At 51.1% G+C, this 17,734-nt stretch overlaps 6 protein-coding genes across 6 annotated transcripts; 2 read left to right on the top strand and 4 right to left on the bottom strand.

The window, feature by feature from the left end:
- Nucleotides 1-1,107: 1,107 nt before the first annotated feature.
- On the bottom strand, nt 1,108-2,472 carry A1O9_01527 (endo-1,3(4)-beta-glucanase; the record flags this gene model as incomplete). Its single annotated transcript, XM_013410685.1, has 2 exons — nt 1,108-2,319; nt 2,359-2,472. The coding sequence occupies 2 exons, from the start codon at nt 2,470-2,472 to the stop codon at nt 1,108-1,110; spliced, it is 1,326 nt and encodes a 441-aa protein (XP_013266139.1).
- A 2,708-nt stretch (nt 2,473-5,180) lies between these two features.
- A1O9_01526 (uncharacterized protein) lies at nt 5,181-7,222 on the bottom strand (the record flags this gene model as incomplete). The annotated part of the gene is made up of 7 exons (XM_013410684.1): nt 5,181-5,458; nt 5,534-5,595; nt 5,664-6,157; nt 6,303-6,411; nt 6,500-6,532; nt 6,596-6,887; nt 6,961-7,222. 7 exons carry the CDS (start codon nt 7,220-7,222, stop codon nt 5,181-5,183), a joined length of 1,530 nt encoding a protein of 509 aa, XP_013266138.1.
- Nucleotides 7,223-7,806: 584 nt separating this feature from the next.
- A1O9_01525 (uncharacterized protein) lies at nt 7,807-9,423 on the top strand (the record flags this gene model as incomplete). The annotated part of the gene is made up of 1 exon (XM_013410683.1): nt 7,807-9,423. One exon carries the CDS (start codon nt 7,807-7,809, stop codon nt 9,421-9,423), a length of 1,617 nt encoding a protein of 538 aa, XP_013266137.1.
- Nucleotides 9,424-9,558: 135 nt separating this feature from the next.
- Nucleotides 9,559-11,244, bottom strand: A1O9_01524 (uncharacterized protein; the record flags this gene model as incomplete). The annotated part of the gene is made up of 2 exons (XM_013410682.1): nt 9,559-11,088; nt 11,146-11,244. The coding sequence occupies 2 exons, from the start codon at nt 11,242-11,244 to the stop codon at nt 9,559-9,561; spliced, it is 1,629 nt and encodes a 542-aa protein (XP_013266136.1).
- A 1,759-nt stretch (nt 11,245-13,003) lies between these two features.
- Nucleotides 13,004-13,984, top strand: A1O9_01523 (uncharacterized protein; the record flags this gene model as incomplete). Its single annotated transcript, XM_013410681.1, has 1 exon — nt 13,004-13,984. One exon carries the CDS (start codon nt 13,004-13,006, stop codon nt 13,982-13,984), a length of 981 nt encoding a protein of 326 aa, XP_013266135.1.
- A 1,486-nt stretch (nt 13,985-15,470) lies between these two features.
- On the bottom strand, nt 15,471-16,610 carry A1O9_01522 (aquaglyceroporin like protein, other eukaryote; the record flags this gene model as incomplete). Its single annotated transcript, XM_013410680.1, has 3 exons — nt 15,471-15,635; nt 15,687-16,233; nt 16,282-16,610. 3 exons carry the CDS (start codon nt 16,608-16,610, stop codon nt 15,471-15,473), a joined length of 1,041 nt encoding a protein of 346 aa, XP_013266134.1.
- Nucleotides 16,611-17,734: the final 1,124 nt, after the last annotated feature.

Raw genomic sequence — 17,734 nt, 5'->3', positions numbered from 1 at the left:
CCGTACTGTACTACTCGAAAGCTTCGCGAGAGAGCATAGTGGATTTTCATTCAATCTCGGTAACCCGTTGATCGACAGTCTAACTGACTCCATCGTGAGACTGAACTCGCAAACCCGCACTGTATCGGGATTCGCTGTCTGTGTGCAGGGGCCAGTACACCTTCATCCATGTACGAGCATGTACGAGTATGTACTCGATCCCTCGACCAGCTCGACTGGCTTGCCCTGCTCAATAATATGATATGCTAGCTCGACCCTGAGTCTACTGTTTGCTGCAAAGGCCTGACTGACATCGGACGAACAGTCTGAGTGTGGTAATAGGAGATGAGGGGATTGGAGAGTAATACCATAGGCGCAGGGCAAGGCAGGGCAGGGCGGGGCGGGGATGATTAGTCGAAGGAAGTGAAACACGATTGAACAGCTGACTGGAAGAAAAGGACAAGTTAGAGTTCGGCGCGTTCGTGACAGGCATGGCGTTGTGGGAATTACATATATCCTGTACAAACACGCACTGGGTGTAAGGCTTTTGCCGCCCTTCCTCATGTTCGTCGTGTCACTGTGGTATGACTTGTACTTTTTTTTTATTACGTGCTCTGATTATTAGATCGATACGCTGTTTTGCACCAGAGTGTCCGTTTCTTCCAATTTTTGGTACAAAGGGCTGTTCCAGCCATCTATGCATTGGTCTATCTTCTAATTAATTGTCCTAATCTTCCTGAGAATTATTGCCTTCCATAAGTGTCCGCCCAGAAGAGCTCCAAAGATATCTGTCTATACATGCATAAAGCCCTGTGTCTCATAATATACTCGTAATCGTGATAAAGCTCTCCCAGTATGTCCCCATGTTCGCGGAATGACATCCTCCTGGAGAATGTATGTTTCATGTCAAAATGTGATATAAATCGTTATTTTTATCATGTTCATGTTCTGTGCTTGTGTTGAATAGTTGAAGGTGAGAATAGAAGAAAAGTGAAAGTAAATGTCGGCCATCGTCGAAATGTTTGAAAGTGCTTGAAAAGGAGAAATTGTCGTGAGAGTAATGTGGCGCTGAGAGGAGATAGAGAGGACTGATGGCGGGTGCTGGTCATCATCGGTGATCAATCATGATCATTTCCACCCTCGACCACCACGGCCACCGCCGTTACCACCAGGACGGCCCCATCCAGAGCCTCCGTTGCTCCCGCCACCATTCCAACCGCCGCCACCACCCCCAGCTCCAGCATCCGTTGCAGGAGCATCTGTCGGATTTGCAGCAGGTGCTGTAACGGTGTTTTCGTAAGGAGTTTTTGGTGCCGCAGTGTTCGCCGGAGGGTCCGTGGAGAGCGTAATTGTAGTTGCGCCTTCAGTGGGGACTGCTTGAGTGATAGTAGATCCGATCGAAGAAACAGTCTGAAAGGTTGTAGCAATGACAGCAGTCGATGTCGTAGGTAGTCCAGTCACTGTTGTCACTCCAGGCTGGGACTGCGTAGGAGCAGGAGCAGCGCCATTGTCGGAATAGACTCTGAGGCTATTGACAAGCCAGTAAGTGTCCTTGAATGCGGAGGGATTGCTCTGGACGAAAGATTGACAAGTTGAAGCTTGAGGGCCACAAGTTGTGTCCGTCGACCAAACACTGCCTGCCCAGTCACCACAGAATGTGACATCAAATATCATCTTTTGATCCTTGAATTTGTCGTCGATGTTGCATCCACCGGTGAATTGGCCTGAGGGTTGGCCCCAGCCGGATGGATCTGGCGTACCATTCACGAGATCGGATGGGATGGCATTTCTAGGGAAGAACCAGATACTGATCGCTTCACTTGTCCATTCAGTAGCGTAAACTCCTCCACCATTGGAGTTGAACCCATTGCCAAAGCTATTCGAACTGGCACTGCGAATCGAACATCCAACGTTATTACCTTGACCCGCAGCATTGATGTCGCAGTTATCAGTCTCAAGAGCTCCAGAAAATGCGCCTGTGTGGGTGATTGTACAACCAGGAGACGTATGCAGAGCCATGTTGTTGACAGACTGCGTGTTAACACCTTCAATGATGTCGACTTCTCCGTTGTTTGGCCAATCAGGACCAAGCAACCAAAATGCAGGCCATGTGCCACAAGCACCAGCAGGCATGTGTGCGAGGTCAAGGACGAAGAGGCCATGGTTGTATGACTTTTTGCTGCTTATGCGTATGCTGTCTCGACCACGACCAGAGGCAACATTTGTTGAATCGACACCCATATAAACAGCGCCATTTTGTATTTGGTACAAACCAGAATTCTGAGCCGCTGCTTGGGAGATGTAGTTGACATAGCCGTGAGTCGGATCATCATCCTGGGACTGTTAGCTTCATTGCGTATAATGGCTGTGCATACATACTGTAAAGAAATCGAACATTCCTGCAAATGCTGAGCCGGCATAATCATCTTGGAGGGCATAAGACGCTAATGCAGTAGGTATTAATAGCAACGAGAGCGCGATCGCGAAAAGCATCTTGCACATTCGCTAGCCCAAATGGAATGGTGTTTAAGATGAAGTGGTGATTAATGAAGAATGTATTGAACAATGCCATTATCAAGTCTCGGCCTTCGTTGATATAGATCGGACTCGTTGTCTTTAGGCTGTTGGTATAATGAGGCTGGTGGACTGGCACATAGGAAAATGCATATGCTGGGCGACATTTTGGGCCATAGTGCGGCCCGAACCAATTTCCTGACGGAGATGCTAAAACCAAAAGCCAACAACAATGCAGCATACGTATAGTAGTGGAGTCATAGTGGTCATAGCAAGGTTGTGGCTGGCCGTGCTCAGACGCCGTGGGGGTCCATGCGTGAGCGTCGCATAGGGCAAGTTGAGGCTGGAGTGTGCTCGAGCTCATGTTTGAAGGTTTGTACCTGTAGCCAAGAGAGTTTTGCCATGAAGGTACTCCCTACAGCACCACCACATCACCTTTAGAGTTGGTGTAAAGCCGCCAGGTAAATCTCGTCCTTGTAAGAAGTGTTCAGCAACGGGAAAACAGCACCGAGGATGCTGGAGACGTCTTGGGAGGAATTCCACGACTGAACTGGGGATATGCATGCAGCATTCACTGAGCGAGTCTGGCTGAACTCCCGAGGGTGGCTAAGGCATTTTGGCATCGAATAATGAGGATGCAAGTATGTTGTGTGCATCCGCTTCATTCCTATGCTCGGAGCCACGCATCCATGGCACGATAGGCCTCTTGGGACCGGCGCTATGGTTGCATGTTGGCTCATCTCGGAGGACCACTGCATTCGCAATCATCGAACTGGGATATATTTCCTTGATAGAAGGCTGGTAAGTTTGCAGAGTAAGGCTGTGAGATGATCAAAACCACGCACGCGTGGCTTAAGCACAGCCGATTAACGACCGGCGAATCATCGGGCTAGATAAGCTTGGTAGATTTGTGTGCATATCACGTGCACGCTATGAAGACTTGGCAAGTTTGGAAGGTTATCACGCGCTCACGAGGGCTTTGGACCTTTCGACTTGACACTTGGAACGCCTGAACAGCTATCTAGGTATACAAACTAAACGGCTGGTAGCTACCTACCTAACCTAGGCAGGCAAATGGTATCTATCTGGCCGACCACTCGATGCGTCTTTCTCGTGTGTGGGTGGCTGTTCCGCGAGTAATGGGTCGCACTCTCATGCCAAGGCTTGGGAAAACTGCTCGCGCCTCACCCCCCCCCCCCCCCCGGGACTAGGGTAATGCCGCCCTGTGCTCACCCCTGGCTCGCGCACATTAAAGAGATGGATATTCGACTTGGAGGCTCAAGGACAAGCTCCTGCGTTCACTGCTGTACGACAACTCGTCGCTGTTATTAAGGGCGATGAAATAATAGGAGCTCACTAAATTTCTCGGTTGGTCTTATAGCATTGTATATGCCTTTCGGTGTATCTTCTACTGTCAGGAATGGGCGGGAGCTATTCGAAAGAGCTATATCGACGGGTTTCTATCTAACTATAGAGGCAATATCGACATCGATTCGAAGCGTAAGAAACTCAGGGGAGCTGCATACGCGTCTCACATGCGTAAGTCTTGGTATTCATGACATCTACCTGATTGTAGCTTAATGTATTTACTCCTTCATAATATAGCAGAACCAAGTAATGATCCCGGATTGAAAATGACAAACTAGACTAAAATGAATAATCCACTAGTCATTGATTTAAATGCTGTTCTAGTGATTCTAGTTCTCAAATAACGACGAGCTTTGCAAGAGGGTCACGTGTCACTCTTTGGCTGAGCTAACCCCGTTTAGTAAGGGCCGCCTAGGGCACGTCGCGCGACATTTTGGCGCTCTCTTTTGATGGTTCTGTTCGAAAACCTTTAGGCCATCGGTTGAAGAGGCGGTCCGTTCTCTCAATGTACACAATTGTCTCTTGTAGATCGTTGATGCCTTTCGGCACCTTTTCCGAGATCTGCAGACGTTGTGCACGTTCATACCAGACAACCTCCCCCAATTTCTCCAGAAGAGCTGAAATTCTCGGTCGACGTCTTGACATCATTATCAGTACCTTCGACAAGACGGTAGTGTTTCAAGAGTACAAGGGGCCAATGGAGGAAACGACCCAAGGAAACGAGAAAAGGGAATCTGAAGCGGAGACATCATCGACGTCCCAGCACGATTGAGACGGTAAATGACACTGTGGATGACCCAGTCAAGCATATTCGTGCCAAAACCTTCATTCGCCTCATTGTACGTCTCAATGCAGTACTCTAGGTCATCGACTAACATTGGATTGCCTGTATAGTAAACTACTACCTACCCACGCGCTTTCTTCGTTATTAATCCTAAGGCCGAGTTTAATCACCATATCGACGCTCCGGTGGAAAAGGAGGTCGAATTGCAGCGTGAAGGCATCCTACAACAACTTATCATCATCATCATCACGGCCACGGCAAGTCGGATGCATGATTGTCCCATCACATGACGGGATTGCCAACAGGTAAATCTAGTCAAATGGTTCCCAAACACCGCTTGTGTGCTGTCAATTTCATGATATATATGATACTCGTGTCCTTCACCACGTCTCTTCAACAGCAAACTATTGTGGAACCTACACATTCCTTTTTTTTTCGATTTCAAGGCATTATCTGCCCGTTATTTTGGTACCGGATTAGGGTCGTCCACGTCTGCTTCGAAGTTTCTCCCTGCGAAGAGACCTTGTACGGTTTATCATATCGTATATCTAAAGGCAGTGTCCCCTTCGATGACTTTTGCGCCTACATCAGCCGCCTTATTGTCGCGTCGGAACCTCCAGGATAGGTAGATGACGATCATGGCCGTGAGGACTTGCGTCGTGATACAGGCGTAGATGCCTGGCAGATAAGTGGGCGCATCCTGGCTACGGAAGACCAGGGCGCCCGCAATGCCACCCACGCCACCCACGCCACCGAGGGCAACGAAAGTGGCCGAGCTGAAAGCCCGTTTCCAATGTCCGCGGATATTGTTTGCTGTGCAAGTCAGCCGGCTGGGAGGGTGGCGAGCGGGCCCGGGAAAACGCGAGGACCAAAGGTTGGTTCACTAACCTTGATATGCCATTGCGGCAGGAATATTCGAGTTTGCGCCGATGACAGCGATAAAGACACCTCTGCACTCGTGTCAGGGTTCGGAGGCACTGATTGCAGTGCAAGTATGGGGAGATTTGACCAAACTTACACATATTGACTGGACGCTCCTCTACTCCACGTCATCACGGGCAATCCAACCAGCGTCAGGAGGCAGTTGAAGAGAATAATCGGCGCCCGCGTCTTGTATTTGTCGCCCAACCAGCCTTGACCTAACATCACCAGGCCGCCTAGGAAATAGGGCGGTGCCACAAGACACTGGGCAGCAGCCAGGCTGAATTCCAGCTTGTAGAGCAGAATGATGGGCAGAAAATACGCGAAGCTGTACCCAACAACCAAGGTAAAGCAGTAAATCAAGCCGAACAGCCAGAGCTTGAGGTCAAATGTGTGCAACAGAAACTCCCGGAGGTTGAAGGACGTGATCTCGGCATCGTTACGGTCCAGGTTAATGCGCGCGAGCACGAAGGAGACCTCAGCATCGGAAAGGAAATAGCGGTATCTCTTCTTGGATTCAGGAAATCCGACCAGGAACACATATCCAGCAAGGCCTACTGCGGCGGTAATGACGCCTTCCATAATAAATATCTAATCCATCAGAAAGTCAGGCCAGCTAGGAATCCAGGAGAAATCCAGGAGGGAGAGGGCAAGTCCTTTCTAGGAGCCACAGGTACGTAGCATCCACCTCTTGGGACAGAGAGGAGATGAAATCCGTTGAAGGAGAAAATCTTACCCAGCGCCAACCAGCGAGGCCTGCAGTCCCGTGCATCTGCATAAGGCCATAAGCCAAAATGCCTCCACATGAGGTGAGTGTTGAGGCAATGAAATACCACATGGAATACCTTGAAAAGATGAATGTGAGAAAAAGAAGAAACGCTCACGCGACCCCCCTTTATTGATGAGGGACTATGTGGACCACGCATTACGTACCTCTTGTGCATCTCGTAGCGAGTGTACCAAGTACTGCCATTTCAACCAGTTCAGTCGAGCGATGAGATGTCGCCTCTCCTCCCGGGGACTACTCACCTCAGAAAGTACAAGCAACCAGGAAAGAAGCCGGCCTCGAGTATTCCAAGAATGGCTCTCAAGCCCGCAATGACTTGCCATTCGTGAGCAAAACCAGCGCCAATGAGGATCACAGCCCAGGTCATGACCACGCTGGAGAGGAAAAGGCGCGGGCTAACCCAGCGGATGAGCAGCGTCGCCGGGATCTCGAAGACGATGTAGGTCGGGAAGAAGACCAGTGTGATGATGGAATAGCGCATGCCCTCGTTCAGACCCAACTCCTGGGCCATGCCGGCGATGTTTGCGGCCCCCACTTTCAAACGCACGCAAACAGTCAGCATTCGGTTCGAGGAGAGGGAGCTGATTCTACAGTAGTAGTATCTTACGGTTTGCCCGGTCGAGGAGACAGATGCAGAACATGGCGCCGACAATAGGCATGATTCGCCAGTCGATCCTCTGGATGATCCTCTTCTGATCCTGTGGCGAGAAGCGCCCCACAGTTGCTCGATGTTCCTGCATCGCCTGCGACTCCTCATTCTTCACGGGGGAATTTTCATCCCAATGTCCGGAATTGGAAACTATCTGCTCTTCTTCATGATGGGTGACGAACCGGTCCTCGCCAGATGTCTCAGTGACTGCAGTTGTCATGTTCTGGAAGGTTATGTTTCTGTCAGGCCACGTCGCGGAAGGAAGGGTTGGGATCTAACTCACCGACGATTCAAGCCTTGGCTGGGTTCGAAGGTTGAGGGCTCTCTCTAGAGGGACTCAACCGCACAATGCTCTGGGATGCCGGCTTCTCGTGCTGCTCCATGTCGATATGGATATTGCCATATTTATATTCGCTAAGGTCTTCAGAAACGAGCTCCTCTATCTGGGCCAAGAGGAGCATCGGAAACGGAAATGTCTTCGTAACCTCGCCCATAGCCTCTCACTCCAGCCGAGCCTCGGAGTGCGGGATCTATTTCTTTAAATTTATTGGTTCACTCCGGGGCACCCACGAGGTTAGGGTGTGGGGTGTTTTGGAAGATTCTGAACAGGAGTTTCGTCGTATCTTGCTCTCACCATGTGCGTGAATCTAAATAGCTGCCCTCTTCTTCGGGTTCTCCTTCAAGAGCAGGATTCTTGTATTAGACAAGTCGTCCGTAAAATCATCAGTAAAGTTAGCCTCTGTCCATATTCTGGAGCAGACGAAAACTGGAAACTCTGAGCGTCCTCATCGGTACCCACCAGGCATGTCTCTGAAGGAGATTTGCCTGCTGACAGCCCTCACGGCCATCTCTCCAGCGTGGGCAATTCTACAATGTTCAACATCCGATATTCAAGAAATACTTCCTGGTGGAGCCACCGTCCTCAGAGCGGTCAGTCTAGGTCCAAACTCGACCTTTGGCGATGTCAGCGAGGTGGCATATCCAAGAAATTCAACGGGTCTCCCAGCCCTGTGCGCCTTAACAATCAATGTCACCAGCTCACCAACCAGCTCTTTTCGCTTCGGTCTCTACTTGCCCCAGGAATGGAATACTCGTTTTGCAGCTGTCGGCACCGGCGGTATCGATGGCGGCATCAATTGGCCCGCCATGGGCCCCATGGTCAAGTACGGCTTCGCCGTCGCCTCGACCGACACAGGCCATAACAGCACCAACAGTTCTGCGACCTGGGCTTTGAGTGGTCCGGAGACCGTCACAGATTGGGCCTATCGTGCCGTCCACGGCTCAACTGTCCTAGCTAAGCAAATCGTCAGCGCGTACTATGCGGCTCCTATCAATTTCTCATACTATAACGGCTGTTCCACCGGTGGCCGTCAAGGCCTCGTTGAGGCAGTCAGGTACCCAGAGGACTTCGACGGAATTCTCGTGGGTGCTCCAGCGTGGCAGGTCGAGAGGACTGTCGTATGGCTGGTGCAGCAGGCTGCGTATAACCTGCCCAACACTAGCGACCATGCTATCCCCGTGGCAAAGAACACTTTGATCCGTGACGAGGCACTGAGGCAGTGCGACGGGGTCGACGGTGTTGTCGATGGGGTCATATCAGCCCCTGAAATTTGTGCCTTTCGACCAGAGACACTGCTCTGCCGGGGCGAGGAGGCCGAGAGTTGCTTGACGGCTCCTCAAATTAACACACTCCACCTCCTATACGGAACCAGATATGACGTCGACAAGCCCGTGGTCTATCATCCCTACGTGCTCGGCAGCGAAACAGAGTGGACGAGGTTTCTGCCGCCGAACGCCCCTTTGCCAATGGCTACCAACGCTTTCCGTGACATATTCCTTCGCAATGCCACCTGGGATTGGCGGGACCTGAACTACACTTTGGCAGAGGATGTCCTTAACAACCGCCAGATAAATGCCACTTTGACCACTTTCGACCTGGTACCGTTCGCGTCCCGAGGTGGCAAACTGCTTCACTGGCATGGATTGGCCGACGCCCTCGTCCCATACACTAGCAGTCAGCATTTTTACGAGCTGGTCTACGGCAAGGTAACCTCTGAAGGTGTGGAGATGGACGGTTCCTACCGCCTATTCCTCGTTCCGGGACTAGGTCATTGCGCCCGCTCTGCGAACAACGCGCCTTGGTATTTCGCTGGGGCGAATCAACCTGAGTCCATGGGAACCGGGGTGTATGGCGTTCCAGGTTTCCGCGATGCAGCGCACGACGGAGTCCTGGCTTTGATGCAGTGGGTGGAAAATGGGATCCCACCCAAGTCTCTTGTTGTGACAAAGTTCGCGAATGACACCATATCCTCAGGTGTAAAGAGCCAGAGGAAAGTGTGTCCATATCCATCCCAAGCTCGACTGGTTGGACAGGATGTCCACGTCGCCCAGGACTGGACTTGTTCGGTGGAGACAGCATAACGGCCAGAGACATGCAGATGCAGAAGACGGTAGAGAAGGTCCTGAGGTGCAATTTGAGCTGCTAAGCGTGTATATAACATTCATGGGAGGAACTTGGAGCTGAACGGGCAGGCGGTTCTTTGCCGATGATGTCAATCAGATCATGAGGAGTGACATATCAGTACCTTGTTCAGCCATTACATCATCGAACGTCCCCAACCCATCCTTGTCAAGATAATGCGAGTCGTCGAGGTCCATCAGAAGGCCAAAATCGTCAAAGTTGATGGCATCGAGAAGCGCCAAGGACACTTCGTCCACACCTGCGGTCGTACAATCTTGAGGCAACAACGGGGCCATGGAGAGTGTTGGATCACTGTCGAAAGCAGCGGGCGCAGATCCATTTGGTGCTTCAAGCGATGGTCTACTCCAGCCATCTCGGTCATTGCCTGTGGCTGTCAACGACGAAATTATGTCTGCCCCCCGATCGATACCAATTCTCGCCGAAGATCCGACCTTGCTTTTCGATTGGTCGACCAGAGCATTATCGACACACCGATTATACAAGTACAGAATCTTCCCATGGCCGTCCTTAATTAGCTCAATATGGGCACGTTTCAAGACGGTGATGAGAAAATTCATCACGACATCAACGCCTGGATGAACTTCTTGTAATGTTTCACAGACCTTGAGAGAGTTGAGTATGGCTCTCAAAGGGTCATGTGCACGGCCTTCTTTGTGTAGTCGCACCCGAGGTATATGAGACATGATGGCAGGAATTTGTATGAGAATAGCGGTCGGGGGGAGCATATCTTCCAAGCCGTTGATCCGGAGATCGTGGCAGGCTCGACTGATTTCGATCCCTGCCTCAAAGATCCTCAACTGGGAGAGTCGTTGTAACTCCTGAGTTCTATGATCCGAAGGCTGGACTTTTAAGATCACCAGTGGTCGATGAAGCGCCGACACAACTGCTTGAAAGGCCATGTGGATGAAGGTTTGATGCAATACAATACTGGGATCCTGTCTCGCCAATAGTGTAGTGCCAGGAGCGTGAAAACAGGATTCTGGCCTGCTCCGAAACCACTTTTGGATCTCCTCTTCACACACTATCACGTTCTCCAGCATGTCAGGCTGCAATTTTGGGAACAGCATTGTCCTCGAGTTGGTCAAACTGCTGGTTTCCTCTGTTCCTATGTCGTCTGGGGGCAGCGTCGAATATTGTAGCGTCAGGATAGCACCAGCATGCCCGGCTAATTCAATCATGAAGATGCACATTTCTGCCAGCATCTGTAGTGCGCTGGGGCTTGGTAGTGTGAGAGATTCTTGTGGGACTGCCCCTTGCAGGCTTTGCATCACCATATCTGCCGTGTCAAAATCCTCACGGGTCAATCTGATTGTATTGAATTCGTCGTCCCGGATACGCATCGCCCGGCTCATGGTCAAGGCGATCATGTGGTCACGCAAGTAACAAGACCACCAGATTCGCCTTCGGAGTCTGTTGATTCTCCTAGTGTCAGGCGTGTCAAGTGTTTTACGATGAAGGCCCAGACCAAATGCAAGGGATACCGCGACACCCATCCAATGCCAAGTGCCTTTACTATCGCCCGGGGTCTCAGACCATGATGTGAGAAGGAGGACAGACTGCAAAATGGTGAGTTGATCAGACTCCGCATCGAGGTCGTAAAGCAGCTGCTACGGTGTTTAGTATGATGCATCCGGCAACGATGCATGAGATGGACTACTCACACGAGCTCTGTCGTGGAACACTCTCCTGGCATCCCTTTTGGTGGCAAAGCCCAAGGCATTCACTTTTTCCGCCTCCAAGAAAGAAATTCCCGCAAACATGACTGCTTGAAACAGGAGGATACTAATTTTCCTCGTCTCGCAGGCAAGAGGTTTATAGATAGCTCGGATGAGCCCCGGCAAGTCTACCACTGGCAGAAAGGGGTGGACGTAAAGAATATAGCACCTGACGATCTCTCGCCGAAGCTCTGTGGGTGGTATGTCGAGAGCCCCCTTGCTCTCCAAATATTGGACGTCACCTGGCTCCAGTTTGGGGGGGAAAGGCTTGATGAAGGCAGGTAATCCATGCGGAGGCGACTGGTCCGCCGAATTAGATGAAGTAGCCCTCTTAGAGTCTAGATAAATGACAGGGGCCTCAATTTTGCCACAGACTAAGTCTGCGTACGAGAGCTCTTTATGCAGAATACTTGCGTCGATGGATGCGGAAGAGGCATGAAGTTTGGGAGTTCTCGGGTCGTTTTCCGGGCCTAAGTTGCATTAGCTGATCCTGTTTTGAATAAACTGGAGGATAAAGTCTTGCTCTTATGGACTCGAGAATCTGTTTCACCTCTACCTGGGGGCGAGGATACCAGGTCTTCTTGAGGCATTTCAAGCAACCATCTGGCGGTATGACTGCGATACGTGCGATCGATAAGGCGACTTGCCGGCCAGGGTTCGCTTGTCACCGGCGTTGGCTCTGTTCCCGAGGCATGAAAGTCTTGCTTGACCACAGAGAGACAATTTGGAAGAGGTCGCCTAGGCTTTCTGGGATTGGGAAAAATGACTCAGCATCAACTTCGGCGGGTTCTTTGAACGGCGTGAGAACACATCACGGTAAACCACACACCTTCCTCGTTTGCTTTTCTCGACGAAACAATGAACCTGGTCGCTGATGCAGTTTCGACAGGGCATTCCGCATTGTTCGACGTCACATCGGACTTTCCTTGCTCGACAACGATGACAGGCCTTTCCTGCCCGTCCCGTTCTCCCCGTCATGCCCATCGTGAGCTTCGAGCCCGAGGTCTTTGATTATATCCTCACTGAAATGAGATTCCATCGAAAGAATCGTAGAAAATTCAACATTGGAGAAGAGAATGTACCCCGGAAACTCCCTCTTGCCCCTCCAAGACCGCCAAGGGGACTCCAGAACTCTGGAGTGTGGAGTATGTGTGGTCCGGATTGGACTCGCCGAGGACCTGAACCTCCCACCAATCGGTACAGGCCTTTTCTAGCCGGGTCTCCGCTATTCGGTCTTGGTAAGGAATGATGGGCTTCAAGCATTCAGCACATCGTCAACCACATGAGCCAACAGAAGAGAGAGAGATTGGAAATGGGACGGGTGGAGGGCGTCACGCGAGAGCGAGTTCTGGGCCTGTTGCTTTGGAGACTTTTTCGGACATTGTCACCGGCTGACCGAGGCATATAACGGTTTGCTGCTATTGTGGCTGCTATTGATATAAATAATGCCTGCATACGTGTGGGCCTGAGCCTTGTAGCTCACCTGTCAACCTTCACTGACTCCACGGCAAGGTTCTTACGCAACATGCCGTTTCTTGCGGAGGAACGCTTTGGAATCCCGACTAAGGAAGGAGACCTTGGCCATGAATATGCTGCCAAGCCCGCAATTGCGGCTGAAGAATGGCCTCTATATGACCACTAGATGCAAACCCTCGTATTGTTGCGCCGGATGGAAAAGCATAAGTTTGTCATCTGCTGCCAGGATGCCAGCCCAAATTTGCGCGACCTGCTTCCCGAGTAAAGTATCCTGTCCCCAGTCGAGATTCTAGACAGCCCGCGGCCGGAGGGTTTATTCGAGGTCTTGATGGCTGACGTTGACGTGTCATCTATATACACTCTCACAAATAGCTACACTGGAGTTTTACAAGTCCTCACTTCATCGCTCAATGACGATCAGATAATGATGACTGAGGCTGGGGGCGCCTCCAACAAACAATGGGTCTTCTCTGTAACCTCTCTCGCAGACCATTACCGAATGCACACGGTACAAAATGGCCAGGGCCAATCACTCGATGTCCTGAATGACAACGGCGTCGATAGCATAAAACTACGTTTCACCAGTACGGCGGATGTCTCCGGCCAGTTTTGGCGGTTTGACCTGTGGGACGACGGCACTTTGAGGCTGAGCAATAACTTCACAGGTCCGGATATGCACTTGGACGTGTATTCTGACACTTTTGAGCCGCACTTAGCTGATGGAAGTGCGTCGGGTCAGCATTGGACTCTGCAACGATTAGGCTCAATCTCTTCGACAACAGAATCTGCACAGACATCCATGGTCTCAACTTCATCGGCCGCGACTTCTGTTCTGACGAAGTCAACCGCCACCTCAGCTGCACCGGGTATATCGTCTCTTCCGCCAGGGTCATCTTCGGTGTCCAATGCCCCATCCTCCACCGTGGCGGTTTCTTCCAGTACTCCCAGCGCCTCAGCTAACGCAGTTAATTCTAGCCTGTCAAGCGGTGCCATCGCTGGTATTAGCGTCGGAGCTGTCGGTGTAGTTGCGCTATGTGTCGCGTCAGTTCTGCTGATCCTGCTCTTGCGAAAGCGAAGAAAACGACCTACAACACAGGCTGCTGACGTCCAAGACTCCTCACAGCCTAGACGCGGAGAACCATATCCATCTCAAGGTCCATTTGAAGCCCCGAATGAGAAGACAGGGCCCGTGGCACAGGAAATGCCCAGCCCACCATATGGAAGCGCGTCCATTTACTATCCAGCAGAATTGGATGGCATTCAACACGGATACCAATCACGTGCAGAGCTGCATGACTACCAAAGGTAAAAAGGAAGCATGCTCTGATGCCTTGATCGCTGGGAAGGGGGACATCATACCGTTTTACTTGTTCAAGTCAGCTTAGGGGTTCATGACGACGCAGCCACTCAGCTGCTACAGCACAAGGTGAGTAGCGCTTGTACGGTGGGCAGCAGGTTCTGGGAGCCCGCGAATTATTGTGAGAGGGAGTGGAGAGCAAGTCGATTAGGCATGGCCACCACAACAATCCGACTTGTGATAAAGGATATAGTATCTTCGGAAGACCGAATCTATATCTATTGACTAGTGAGGATTGCGTGAGCCCGCCATCTATTGGTAAACTGCTGGAATGAGTGCCGCGAAGGCTGTGAGGGGAGGCCATCAGTTAAAGTCAGTGGTCGGTTGGTATCCTACCCACCTAGGTGAGGCAAGGCCGTGCCTATAAAGGATGTCAGTCTCTGGAAACTTTTGTCCCCATAACAGTGACAGCTAAGGTGCGCTATCTGATATCGGCGTACGTGTAATACGTTTCCTCACCCACTTCTGGACCTTACGAAGTGTTACCATTGTCAATACTTTTGGCCCCCTTCCCGAAAAGGCACTCTGCGCCCCTGAGACTCCCATAGAGAAGCTAGCAGCCGACGAAAAGTTGTGCTTTCCTTGACATGAAATACCCTCCCTTGCAACCACGCACACCTGTGATGCCCAGATCTTGACCCCGGACAGTTGCCCGGGGTCTCACTCATCTAGAGCGCCAGCAGGAGCAACACAGGGTCCAGAACGGAAGGCATCCAAGCCTGTCCACCCCCTTTCCAATCACCCGGGCAAAAAGTCTTGCGTGCGGAATCACCAGCATGGCTGGGATTTGGACAGGAATAACATTAATCCGTTCTTGTTTGAATACTACATACTTACCTGCTCTTGGTATCACAAAGAGAAGAAACCTTCTGCAAGAAGTGCCATCGTTGCAAGGTGTGTGTTGCGGGAGTGGAGAGGGGCTGATTCCTAGCAGTACACTGTCTGAAAATTTTCAGTGGACTGATGACAATTGGCCTGGTTGCACGTGCAACCTACTGCATTAACATTCATTACATGGGTCTAAGGATCAGCAGCAGCTGGCCGTGGGTATTGGCCAAGCGTATCAACTCCCCGATCTGCCAGAGGAGCCTTATATCTTCCATGGTATCTCTGCCCCAGCTTTACACCGGTTACGAGCCTCAAGGCTGGATAGTTTGATGTGATATCATCTTCATTTATGCATATTCTTTTTGTCCCAAGCTAGGGCCAAGTCAATTCATGAAAGGGTGTAAAATACATCACGCTGAAATGTGTTTTGGTCTCTGTTCAGTTGGTTCAGGCTTACTGTTGCCTCTCTCTCTCTCGTGTCTGTTCCGACCACAGCACCCGAAGAACCATCCTTTACTCTCTTCCAAGCTCGATTCTCCGGAAAACCCAATAAATTGCTGGGCAGGTGGAGCAGGGAACTGCTTAAACAAGAACTTTACATCTCCATGTTTTAAGCTGCGGAGTCGTAGGTGTTAGACCAGGTTTGCTTGTTCAATTGTGTGAATCTCAAGAGCCCCATGCCTGGCGTGTTGATCGGAGACTCTCCTGTGAAGAGGAACACGTCGTAGAGGAAACCACCGAATGTGCATCCGAGAAAAGGGGCGACTATGGGCACCTGGGAGAGTTAGGATTCGAGTCGATTGGAAATTTGGAGGCCGTGACTTACCCAAAAGTAATAATTTCCAGCCTTCCACACGTTGGTGCCATAACCGAGCATATACGATACCAACCTTGGCCCGAAATCACGGGCCAGGTTGATCGCATAGCCGGTTTCCCAACCAAAACAAGCGCCGATGCCAAAGATAACAAAGAATAGGCATAGAGGTGTCAAAGGTCCAGCCCCGATGTTGCCGTCATCCTTGAGAGCATAGATTAGGAACATAAGGATAGCGCTGGCGATGAACTCCGAGAAAAATTGACCAGTAGTAGTCATGAAAGGGGCTGGGTAGGTGCAAAAGATGCCAGCTGAGGCTGTTTCAGAGTAACCAGGGACGGTCCTGATATTGGGACCACCTTCAAAGACGTCTATGGCCGACTTGTAGTTTCCATAGACAACGGCCGAAGCGCACATTGCTCCTAGCACCTGGGCGACCATATAGGGGAAGAACTTGCGCCATGGAAATTTCCGAAAGACGCAATTCGCAAAGGTAACGGCGGGATTGATGTGTGCACCAGATATACCCGAGGCGTACACACCAAGCATCACACCCAATCTAGGCTGGTTAGTCTCTCGGTTGAAGCGGACAGAAGAATAGACTCACCCCCAGCCCCATGATATGGACTGGTAATCGCCCTTCTCGCCTCCAGAGAGAACGACTTGGGCGACAACACCGTCCCCAAATAGAATGAGGATGAAGACACCGAAGAACTCAGAGAACGGCTCTCTCAAATAATGACGAACTCTGCTCCATAAGAGGTCAGGCTCTGACTGCACGATTTCTTCCTGTGGCACTTTGTGGTCGACCAGAGCTCCATGTTCCGAATAACCCGGTTGACCGTCCACCGTGGAGTGGCGATAGGAGCGATGAACAACACCCTCATCGTGAGTAGTTGGAGGTGTGGAGGCTGGGGACTCAGTCTTTTCAGCCATGATGTGTGACGGTTGATTGACAACGGGACCAGATGTAGGAGTGGCCGAAATATGTTCAAGGACCATTGTGTCAGCTTTTAAGGGGAGGAGCGGCTGGACGAGACCTTTATTGCTTGCTGATACGAGGTAGAAGTGTTGGAGGACAGACACCAGGGTCTTGGTCCTGTTCTGATCCGTTTATTGCGGAGAAAAAGGTAAAAGGCGGGAGGGGCGGATATGAACCAGTTAGGTTGAGAGATATGTGACGCTTTGCCGGTGACTCAACTGGGATGCAGGTAGGATTTCCAGGGTTCCGGAGGCCATCACCTCGAGAAGCATGTAACGCACGAATGGAGGCGATTTGCTCGCGAGAACAGTGGTGAGAGGAACTCGGGTGGAGCGAGACCGAGGGTGGTCAGGATCATTCGGGATCACATCAGGAACAAACACCGACAACAGTCGAGCCTTGTCAAGATTGACACCTCGCAAGCGACCCGACCATCAATGTATTACCAGGTACTCCGTGCATCTTAACGTAAGGGGAACGCTCGAACGGCCTTGTAAACTACTTTCGGTGCTCGGCAGACGGCCCAAGCGGCCAATAATGAGACTCGGCCTCAGCGATGAGCTCGGCTGACAACTGCCTCCCACACTGGTCTTGTAAAGGCTCTTGAGGGCGTGCTTACGGAGTCTTGACTTTAGAGGCCTGTGCCAACGCCACTCCGTCCAATTAGAGATCCATGGCGGTATTGGCTGGCAGCGTCTTTCATCATGACTTTCCCAGACTGATGGAAAATCAAAAGATCGAGTTAGGACGACGATCGCCTGCGGCTGCCTGTCAGTCATCTTTGAAATTGTCCGAGTCGAAGCGCAGCACAGAAGCTACAAGGCGGACAAAAGACAAATGCCGATCTTGACGGTCGCTCTTTCCGTAAATGACAACTAGCCACGTCGAGGGTAGGCACGCTTTCCCAACTGGTCTGCAGATACCCTCGTGCCAAGGCAAGAGCACTGCGTACTCGGTGTGGTGTACGCCGCACGAATGCATTACGCACTACTCCACACCATCCCTGGCGTGACTCGGTACGAACCATCATTGTCGGCTGATGAGCGAGAGGGAGAGAGTAGCACTGAGTTGAACTGCG

This window comes from Exophiala aquamarina (genome assembly GCF_000709125.1).
Source record: "Exophiala aquamarina CBS 119918 chromosome Unknown aczIA-supercont1.1, whole genome shotgun sequence".
NCBI classification, from domain to species: Eukaryota; Fungi; Ascomycota; class Eurotiomycetes; order Chaetothyriales; family Herpotrichiellaceae; genus Exophiala; species Exophiala aquamarina.
This window is presented reverse-complemented; position numbering and strand designations above follow the sequence as displayed.